At 51.1% G+C, this 10,158-nt stretch overlaps 1 protein-coding gene across 1 annotated transcript; it reads left to right on the top strand.

Annotated features, from left to right (window-relative positions):
* Nucleotides 1-874: 874 nt before the first annotated feature.
* SPATA3 (spermatogenesis associated 3) lies at nucleotides 875-8,707 on the top strand. Its single transcript, XM_070360353.1, has 4 exons — nucleotides 875-977; nucleotides 1,080-1,283; nucleotides 5,449-5,623; nucleotides 8,602-8,707. The coding sequence occupies exons 1-4, from the start codon at nucleotides 875-877 to the stop codon at nucleotides 8,705-8,707; spliced, it is 588 nt and encodes a 195-aa protein (XP_070216454.1).
* The last annotated feature ends 1,451 nt before the right edge of the window (nucleotides 8,708-10,158 follow it).

Here is a 10,158-nt window from a genome sequence, read left to right as displayed (position 1 = left end):
TCAATGGACATAAGTTTGAGCAAACTCCAGGAGACGGTGAAGGACAGGAAAGCTTGGTGTGCTACAGTCCATGGGGTCACAAAGAGTCAGACACAACTAAGCGACTGAACAACAGCAACTGCTATTGTCAGTGTAATGAGTTTCAGAAAAGTTTATTTTTCCAAACACCTGTTATGTTTTTGTGGAAATTCTTTTCCCCATTGCAGTGTTTCTTATCAAAGTTGGGGAACCCCCCAAGTCCTTTCCCACAGTGAGGAGAGCAGACTTTGGGAGAAGGGGGAAGCCACTCCAAACGGGATAATCTGGTGTGGGGAAGCAGACAGCAAGACAGTAAAAGGCTGTAGATCTTCCATGGACCCGCAAATCTTCAGTTGCCAAAAATTCACAAAATGCATGGTGAAGTGGTTTGTTTGTTTGGAGTGGGTGGGGGTTACATGAAAACCAGTGATAGAGGAAGCGTCTCAGCCAGGGTGTCTTGGAGAGGAATAGCGCACAGAGACCCAGGGACACAACCAGCAGGCAGGTGCCCAAAGGAGGGTCTCAGTTTGCAGAATCCTGAGGTCTAAGTTGCCACAGGCTCCAAGGCCAGGCTTAACCAGGTGCCCAGGTCTGTGGGCACCTCCAGGAACCAAGGAGGACGGAGGGCAGCAGGCAGGTGTCAGCAGAGAAGACTGTCCCCAGAGCCCCTGCCATGGGAGCCACCCTGTCTTTTGTGACCTCACAGGAGGTGGGTGGGTGACTCTTCGCTTCAGGGCCTTAGCCCAGACGGACGCCAGAGCCTTCCCCCAGGGCAGGGGCACACGGCCCCTCAGCGAGGGAGCCGGGACATTAGGCAGCTCCATGTAGGTGCACGCTTAGGTCAGGAGGATCCACCATGAAGAAGTGCAAGAGGAAGAAGTCAGAAACCAGGCGCCGGGGCTCCACCTCCCGGCACGCCAGCTCCGAATCCACCCCCCAGCAGCAGAGCTCAGAGTCAAGTTCCCAGCAGCCCGTCTCTGGACCCAGCCCGCGACCACCCAGCCCCAAGCCCACCTCGCAGCTGCCCAGCTCGGGGTCGGCCCCCCTGACGCCCAACCCAGCACCTGCCCCACCGCCCCCCAGCCCAGGGCCCACCCCGCAGCAGCCCAGCTCGGGGTGCACCTCACAGCCCAGCAGCAACTCTACCCCCTCGCAACCTGCACGCCGAGCCCTCCCAGCTCCAGAAGTCAGCCACAGCCACTCAGCTCAGGACGTCGTGTCTCCAGACCCCAACTCCAAAGCATCCTCTCGGTCCAGGAAAGCAGGTGGGCGGCCGTCTTACTCAAGTGGTTCTAGGCTTTCTGCTGATGAATCCCAGGGCTGCCCCAGAGGCTGATAACTCTTCTGATTGGGTCGTGATGTACTGATAATGTGTATTCTGGAGCTGTGCAGTGGGGAGTGTGTGGGTGAGGGCGAGGGTGAAGGGTTTGGGGTTCATTTTTTTACCCAAGAGCCCAGGATTCCTGGGTTTTGTCATTCCTCACCATGTTGAGTCTCTCTAAAGACAGCCACAGGGTATTCAGACAGATTAACATTCGCCGTGGCTCGGTGGGTAGTAGTAGCTCCTTGGGAGCCATACATACCCAAATAAACACCAAGGCTGCATTAATAGAAGAATCCAGTGAAGGACAAGGAAGGCGGTCATGCTGCTTTACTCTGTCCTCATCAGGCTATTTGTGTGCTTAAAAGATGCCTAACAATCTAGTCCAAGGAAGATAGTCCAGGATGGGGACCTGAGAGGAATCGGGGGAAGCAAGAGCCTTCAGGTGTAGGAGACTCCGTTGAGGGAATTGAAGGTTGTCTGTCTGTCAGCTGGAAAGTATGAGTAGATTTGTTCTATGTTGTTCTCAGATGTCCGACTAAGGGCCCATGGATAGGGTTGCTGGATAAAATACAAGCCTCCCTGTCAAATTTCAGATAAATAATAAGTGTGTCCTGAATATTGCACGGGCATCCTATATTTTTATTTGCTAAATCTGGCAACTCATCCATGGAAGGCACTGTAGAAGGTAGATTTCTGCTCAACTTTAAAAAGTATCCAACAATTAGCTCTGTCTGAAAATAGAATGGCTGTCCAGGAAAAGTTGTCCCCCGTCTTCTTGGGTAGCCAGAGTCTGAATGAGCATGGGATTGTGTCGAGAGAACTTGAACAGAGTTCAGGAGGTGGTCTGGTTAATACCATGCTACTAATAATGGTAATAGCTAACATTTATCACTGAGCACTCATCGCATACCTGACATTCGACTCAGCCAAGTGATCTTATTTCACAGTCTTATAAAGGAGATACTAGTATCATCTCCATGTTATGGATGGGGAAACTGAGGCTCAAGCAAGTGTAACAGCTGCCCCTCATGCAGCTGCTGGTAGCACTAAGAGGGGAACTTCGGTCTATTCTGACTTTAGAATCCTCCCTCAACTGCAGCAATGATCTTCCAATCCTGGAAGGTTTGGTGGTCTGCCCAGGAGGAAGAACATCCTTTCTGAGCTTCTGGATCTACCTTGAGCCAGTGCCCGTGACTGTGGTCCTGAGCCCACCAAACTCCCAGGACCACAGCATTCCCTCTCAGATTGTGTGGACATAAAATAAATGAGAGGAGTAAGGGTGAGTCCTAAGTCCAAGTATGGCTGTGACAACAACATTTCTGTGGCTAGGGATCAATCCATTAACATGTGGAAATGTTTTGAGTATGATACTAAATATTGTATATGTTATGATCAGAAACATTACTTTGCCAACAAAGGTCCATCTAGTCAAAGCTATGGTTTTTCCAGTAGTCATGTATGGATATGAGAGTTGGACTATAAAGAAAGCTGAGTGCTGAAGAATTGATGCTTTTGAACTGTGATGTTGGAGAAGACTCTTGAGAGTCCCTTGGACTGCAAGGAGATCCAACCAGTCCATCCTAAAGGAGATCAGTCCTGGGTGTTCATTGGAAGGACTGATGCTGAAGCTGAAACTCCAATACTTTGGCCACCTGATGCGAAGAGCTGACTCATTTGAAAAGACCCTGATGCTGGGAAAGATTGAAGGTGGGAGGAGAAGGGGACGACAGAGGATGAGTTGGTTGGATGGCATCACCGACTTGATGGATATGAGTTTGAGTAAACTCCGGGAGATGGTGATGGACAGGGAAGCCTGGCATGCTGCAGTCCAAGGGGTCACAAAGAGTCAGACACGACTGAGCGACTGAACTGATGACCGTCAACCACTGAGATAAATCTTTCTGGATTATGGCCTTGAGAACTGATCTGTAGAACACAAGACTTTCTATTTGCACATCTTTTCATGAATGCATGTGGCTCACCCTCAGATTGGTATTCTGTTTGTGGCAGAGGCAAAGTGGGAACTGGTGAGGCTCATCCATGGTTACAGTGGACGCCCACTCTTCTTCTGCCAAAGGAATTGTCTCCCTTGGAGCCAGAGTGGGAAGGAAGGTTGGTGATAAGGGATGAGGACCTTTAAATAAAAGATGGCATATTCTAAAATACAAATCTTTTCATATGTAGAGAATACTGTAGCTCAAGAAAATACAAGTCTTCCAGAAGAATGTCTGTAATCAAGAAGATGGACAATTTCAAGCCTCAGTGAGGCTGTGGGGAAGTCAAAACCTTCTCACACTGATGGTGGGAATGTAAAATGGTTAAACTGCTGTGGAAAACTGTCCGGGAGTTCCTCAAACGGTTAAACATGAAATTGCCATCTGATCCAGCAATTCCTGATCTGAGTATATACCTAAGAGAATTAAAGACATACATCCACACCAGAACTAAAACAGCAGCATTATTCATTATAGCCGAAAAGTGGAAACAGCTCAGTGACCACCAAATGATAAATGGATAAACAACATATGGTACATCCATGCAATGAAATACTAGTTGGCAATAAGAAGCAATGATGGGGATTTCCCTGGTGGTCCAGCCGTTAAGAATTGAAATTCCAATGCAGAGGACACAGGTCCCATCCTGGTCAGGGAAACTAAGATCCCACATGTCTTGGGGCAACTAAGCCCAGGTGCCACAACTACTGAACCTGCATGCTCTGGAGCCCACACACAACTACAGAAGCCCTCGCATGACAACCAAGACCCAGTGCAGCCAAAATCAAAGACACGAGCGATGCTGATACATGCTGCCACACAGATGAACCTCAGACACATTAGACTAAGGAGAGAAGGCAGTCTCGAAAAAGCCCACATATTGTGTGATTCCATTTATGAAATGTCCACAATAGACAAATCTATTGCCCAGAACCGCAGGGAGTGGAGAATATGCAGGGCTGCTAATGGGCTTGGGGGAGGATGGAAAAGTTTGGAATTAGTGATGATGATTGCATACATTCATGAATATATTGAAAGCCACTGAACACTTCAAAGGGGTAAACTTTAGAATGGAAATTGTGTGTCCGGTTTGTTTGTTTGTTTTTTCCCAGTTTTTTAAAAGAAAAAAGATAAGTCTCATCTTTAGAATCCCGTCCCTCCCCTTTCCAGGAAACTCGTGGGCAAGTCTAAGTAGAATGGGTGTTGATCACTGGCTTCCTGGGCTTTAGGGTTGGCAGCTCAGTCAAGAAGCCAAGACAGGGAATTCCCTGGTGATCCAGTGGTAAAGATTCTGAGCTCCCAACATGGGGGGCCTGGGTTCGATCCTTGACCAGGGAACTAGATCCCACATGCCTCAACTAAGAGTTCACATGCCGCAACTAAAGATCTCACATGCCACAACAATGATCAAAGATCCTGCATGCTGCAACTAAGACCCGGTGCAGCCAAATATTATTTTAAAAAATAAAAAAAGGGAAGAGGGAGCCAAGGCGGAAGTAGTTACAGGAGGGAATGATCCATCCGGGAGTCCTCTTGCTAAACAGCAGAGGGCGCTGTCTCCAAGTTCCTCTGGGACCTGCAGCTCAGGACAGCAATGGAGGATGAGCTTGGGAAAGGATCTCAAAGACGGTCCACTGGAGTGGTTGTCTTCTGGATAAATCTGTGAGCTCCAGAAAAACGGAACGTGGCCGCTCTGGTTGCAGGAATGTCAATGCCACCTCTCCTAGGATGTGCAGTCCTCCTTCCCTCAAATTCCGTGGAAAGAGCCCCAAATTGCGAGTTAGTAATCCTGAGCTGAAGCCCGATTCTTCCATCTCCTTTCTATCGGGGCACATATTTGATATTCTTTGAGCCTCGGTTTCCTTATTTGTAAGCTGAGGATAACAATATTCCCCACCCCAGGACTGCTGACAATGAGATGCGATGGATAATGCCATACAGAGCACTGTCCAGGTGTGAGCTATTACATGGGTGTTCTCTGTGTTATTCCCAGGTAGCATGCATTATTTCCCCAAGCAGTCGTTCCTCTCTCCTCTACATAGGCCACTGCTCCTCGCATGGACACCTCCTGCAGCAGTGGGCCCCTCACCTCTCTCCTTCTCTGTCCAGCAGGGCCTCTGATTCGAGTGGGCCCGCGCGCATTCTGTTCCTGTTCCATTTGCCCCGGCAGCTCTGCTTGCTGGCGTCGTCTGGGCCTCTGCCACAGCCGCATCTTCGATGTCCTTCTGCCTCGGGCCTGGCCGACCATGTCAGGGAGAGGATTCCCAAACCTCCTCACCTTTTACAGGTTCTGCAGCCCCTGGGGGGGTGCTGGATCTTGGGCTCACCTCGTACTTACAGTCCTATGGACAGAGGAGCCTGGCAGGCTGTGGTCCCCAGGGTCGCAAAGAGTCAGACACGACTAAAGCAACTCAGCACGCACACATGCACTCAGCCTCCTCTGGGGACTCCAAGGCCCAGAGGAAAGCTGCTTCTTCGGGTGGGGCTTCTGGCCTTTTCTGCCTGGACCCACCTGCACAGAGAGGTGCCAATTTTCTCCTTTGGGGTTCATTCTTCTTTGCTTCAGAGCACACTCTCCCACAGCCCCTCCATCGCAAGCTCCCTGTCACTCAGAAGCTCGGTGATTAAACGCTCTGTCAGGCCACTGCCTCCTTCTGTGGCCTGTGCCACAGCCAAAAGCTTCCTGTTCTTGACCCGCATGTGAACTTCCCCCAGAATTTAGAGATACATGTGAATGTGAGTCAAGTACCCCTTGGTGAGAGGAAGTCCTCCCCCTCCTTCAGCAGGTCTCAGGCTATTCCTGGCAGCCCCACAGGGGTCTGTCCCTGACCCAGTGGCCCCCACTGCCTCACCCTTCTCTTCCTCTCCCATGAAGCCCCCAGGTGGCTGCCGCTTCCCCTGGTGGGAAGACATCTGTCCAGGGAACTTCTCCAGTAGCTTTTGCAGTGGCACAGGGCTACGTACGGAGAAGGCAATGGCACCCCACTCCAGTACTCTTGCCTGGAAAATCCCATGGACAGAGAAGCCTGGTGTGCTGCAGTCCATGGGGTCGCCAAGAGTCGGACACAACTGAGCGAGTTCACTTTCACTTTTCACTTTCATGCATTAGAGAAGGAAATGGCAACCCTCTCCAGTGTTCTTGCCTGGAGAATCCCAGGACGGGGGAGCCTGGTGGGCTGCTGTCTATGGGGTCACACAGAGTCGGACACGACTGAAGCGACTTAACAGCAGCAGCAGCAGGGCTCCGTACAAGGGCTAGAGCAGGACCTCCACCTCCCCCCAGCTCTGGAAGCCGGGGAAGCCCCACTTATACTCAGATCTTACACATGTCCAACAGGATACATCTTCCATCTGGGCATCACCCACCCTAAAGCAGAACCCACCCACCCCCATCTCCATTCTACTCCTCTTCCCAGCCCCTCCCCCGCCAACTCCCCTGTCTTGTACATTCTTGAAAATCATCATCTCTCAGCCTTGTGAAGCGAGGCGAACAGATACCCAGGTGTGTTGGGAGAGCACACCAGAGCTAAAATGCTCTGCTACCTGGTAAGTCCTGGCTAGGAAGGGCCTGCCCCCGCCCCCACCATTGCCATGATCAGCTGTCTTTCCATTCAGTACATTCATCCATCTGGTGCCAGGGAGCGCCATGGATTCACAAACCACCAAGTAGGAAAACCTCCTCTGCATAGGATGCTAGGCACGGTGAGGGAAACCAGAACAGGGAGCTTTACTCTTAAAAATTGTGCCATCCACATGGTATCTGATTCGCGCTCCTTCCGTGGCCACCAGACCAAGGGGGAAGGCCTGCCTTTCCTCCCCACAAGGCCAGGGCCCTAGCTGCCTGCTTCCTTTGCCCCAGGGACCAGTTCTTCACTGATCTTTCTGTTTATGAAATTGCCCTTAGCCTCAGCAGGTCATGGGCTTCCCTGGTGGCTAAGCTGGTAAAGCATTCGCCTGCAATTTGGGAGACCTGGGTTAGATCCCTGGGTTGGGAAGATCCCCTGGAGAAGGGAACGGCTACCCACTCCTGTATTCTGGCCTGGAGAATTCCATGGACTGTATAGTACATGGGGTCGCAAAGAGTCGCACATGACTGAAAGACTTTCACTTTCATTTTCTACATGATAAGCTAAGACGTGCATCTAGAAACTCCGATGCAAACCAGGAAGGGATCTGTGTCCCAAAAGAGATGTTCAAAGAGCTTCGCTCCTGAGCTGGGGTCCAGGTAGATGCTGTGTTATCAGTCATATCTGAGCTGAATCTGGAAGGATTTTAGGATGCTCTTGAGCACACACATACATGCGCACGCACACACATACACATGGCCTATTTTAAAGGGAAAGGATCCCGGGTGGAGGAAAAGGTACAAGCGAGGCTCAGAAATAGGAATGTGAAGGGGAGGGGCCGAGGTCCAGTCTGGCCTGTGTCAGGTGTGCACCTAAGTCTGCTCAAGTTCACACCTGCTTCTGTAACCTTTCCATTTCTATGCAGAGTGGAGTGTTGGCTCTGGCTTTAAATAAATTAAAATTTTGATTTTTTTAATTAAATTAAAAAATTTTAAGTGCTTAAATATTAAGTAAGAATCTCTGCTTTAGTAGGGTCTTTGTCCAAATGGCTACTGCTTTTTCTGAGTGCCTTCCACGTCTGCCTGCAGTGCAGGAAACCTGGGTTCAATTCCTGTTTTGGGAAGATCCCCTGGAGAAGGAAATGGCAGCCCACTCCAGTACTCTTGCCTGGAAAATCCCATGGGCGGAGGAGCCTGGTAGGCTAAAGTCCATGGGGTCGCAAAGAGTCAGTCAAGTCACTTTCACTTTGTTCATACTTACTAGCAGCCTCGTGCAGTTTCCCTTCCCACCCGCTTTGTAGGGGTGTAATATGTGGCTTCTTCAGTTGCCTAGTCTCCAGAACAGACCTATGCGGCAGGACTCCTCCACAGCGGGGTTGTGAGGCCTGAAGAGGACACTGGGTGGGAGGGAGGTGTTTAGCACAGGGCCTGGCACACGGCGGCCTTAAACACCTTGTCATCTTCTCTCTGAGTGCCCAGGGGAGCTGGCATCCCAGGCCAGCCCATCCCCGGATCCTGGAGGGAGTCTTGTGGTAGAGCGTTACTGAAAGAGGCGAAAGGAACTGTGTTCCCTCGAGAGGAGGACCTTTAGCGGGGAGATGGGTGTTCCTGTCATCCTCATGGTTTCCTTTCCCCTGCCTACGGACGAGCACTAAAGCCCAGCTGCCCCCAACCCATGGGTTCTCTGCTTTGCTCTGCAGAAGACCTTCAAGAAAACATTCCACTCATCGTAATTCGCGTGCTCCGAGCCCTCGGAACTGTTGCTGTGGCTCTGGGAGCCCTAGGAGCTGCCTACTACATCCTTGAATCTTTGTAAACAAGTCCCCAGGCCCGCAGTCCGGCAGGTATGTGGACCCCTTTCATGCCCGTGGCCCTCTGCAGAGTGATCCTAGAGCCCATCGACTCGCCAGCCGTGTAGCATGGTGAAGCGCCTGTCCCTTCTCTGAAAGGAGGAGGTCTTTATGGGGGCACCAAGACCCCCAGTCTTTCAGGGGAAACTTGAGAGTGAGAGACTCATTTCTGGCCTCAGGGCCTACTGGCGTGGCTCTCTCGGGCAGCCCCGGACACTCATGGACAACGCTAAACCCATTGTTGGGATCGTCAAAACAGAGATTTCCCTGTTCCCTGCTGACCTCGGGTGGTTCCTCTCCTCACAGACCCCAGCTAGGAGGAGACAGGAGAGGTGAGCCGAGGGTCCTACACCTCTTGGAGCTTTTCCTCCAAACTTTCTCCCTGTGGTTCCCACTGTTTCCAGCCTTTCTTGTCCTCTGTGAACTTCGTGTTCCACAGAAACCTTCTCCCATCTTTTAAACCACTGTTCTCTCCAGCCTATTCCATCCTGTACTGTGGATGATTTTTACGTACATAGGTGGCCTGTCTCCACCTTCTAGTACAAGATCACTGAGGGCAGGGAGCCTGCCTTATGCAACATCTTGGATCCTCCCCTGTCTCAGGCTGGGCTCCCTAGTAGCAGAGCCTGAGACAAGGATTTGGGTGCACAGGATTTAGTGAAGGAAAAAGAGTGAGGGGAGGCCAGAGAGGGAGGGGACGGAGCAAAGCAAGGATGAGGTCTCAGCTGAAGTCCACTTAGCCTGGTCCAGGCAGGCCTGGAGGTTGAATGACACCCAGAGGGGGTATAGCCTTGGGGCAAGAGGGTTGGCCTTTCTTGCTCTTCTGTGAGTCAGTCGTTAGCTACTGGGAGAGGTTAGGAGTGTGTGTCTTTGTGAAAAAGTGGCTCCCGTTTGGGTGAGGACAAGTTCCTGGGGAAGCAGGCAGCTCTAGGCCATCAGTAGACAGCGTTCATAATTCACAGGACTGGGCAGTGGATATGCAAGCGCACAAACAGGATCTGAGCAGGCACTGAGAGCACCTTTTGCCGGGAGCCATCTCCCGGCATATTGCATATTGAGTGCAGCACTTTCACAGCATCATCTTTCAGGATCTGGAATAGCTCAACTGGAATTCTATCACTGCCGGGAGCCAGCGTGAGGAACTCTGCCCGTGGCAAAGGTCCTGAGGAAGGAGGCTCGGCATACGCAAAGGCGGGATCGAGCCTCAGGAGTCCCCTTGGAAATTCTCGAGCATCTACCCCCAAAACCAGAGTCTGCCTATTTTCTTTGTGCTCTCACCTACACCTCTGACTTTATGGGGGGCTGTCCCCCACTACCTCTCTCTGAAAAAAGAGTTAACTTACAGCTCCAGTTAATAATTCCTGGGTGTGATAGTGTTTCAACCTACAAACTCTTTTGGAAGTCCTC

Source organism: Bos mutus, chromosome 2 (assembly GCF_027580195.1).
Source record: "Bos mutus isolate GX-2022 chromosome 2, NWIPB_WYAK_1.1, whole genome shotgun sequence".
Taxonomy (NCBI): domain Eukaryota; kingdom Metazoa; phylum Chordata; class Mammalia; order Artiodactyla; family Bovidae; genus Bos; species Bos mutus.
This window is presented reverse-complemented; position numbering and strand designations above follow the sequence as displayed.

Bases quoted from the DNA above. Each gene is read 5' to 3' on its own strand.
- SPATA3 (XM_070360353.1), top strand. From the start codon at position 875: ATGAAGAAGTGCAAGAGGAAGAAGTCAGAAACCAGGCGCCGGGGCTCC. The intron at 1,284-5,448 runs GTGGGCGGCCGT...TCTGTCCAGCAG, and splicing joins CTCTCGGTCCAGGAAAGCAG to GGCCTCTGATTCGAGTGGGC. The intron at 5,624-8,601 runs GTTCTGCAGCCC...TTTGCTCTGCAG, and splicing joins AACCTCCTCACCTTTTACAG to AAGACCTTCAAGAAAACATT.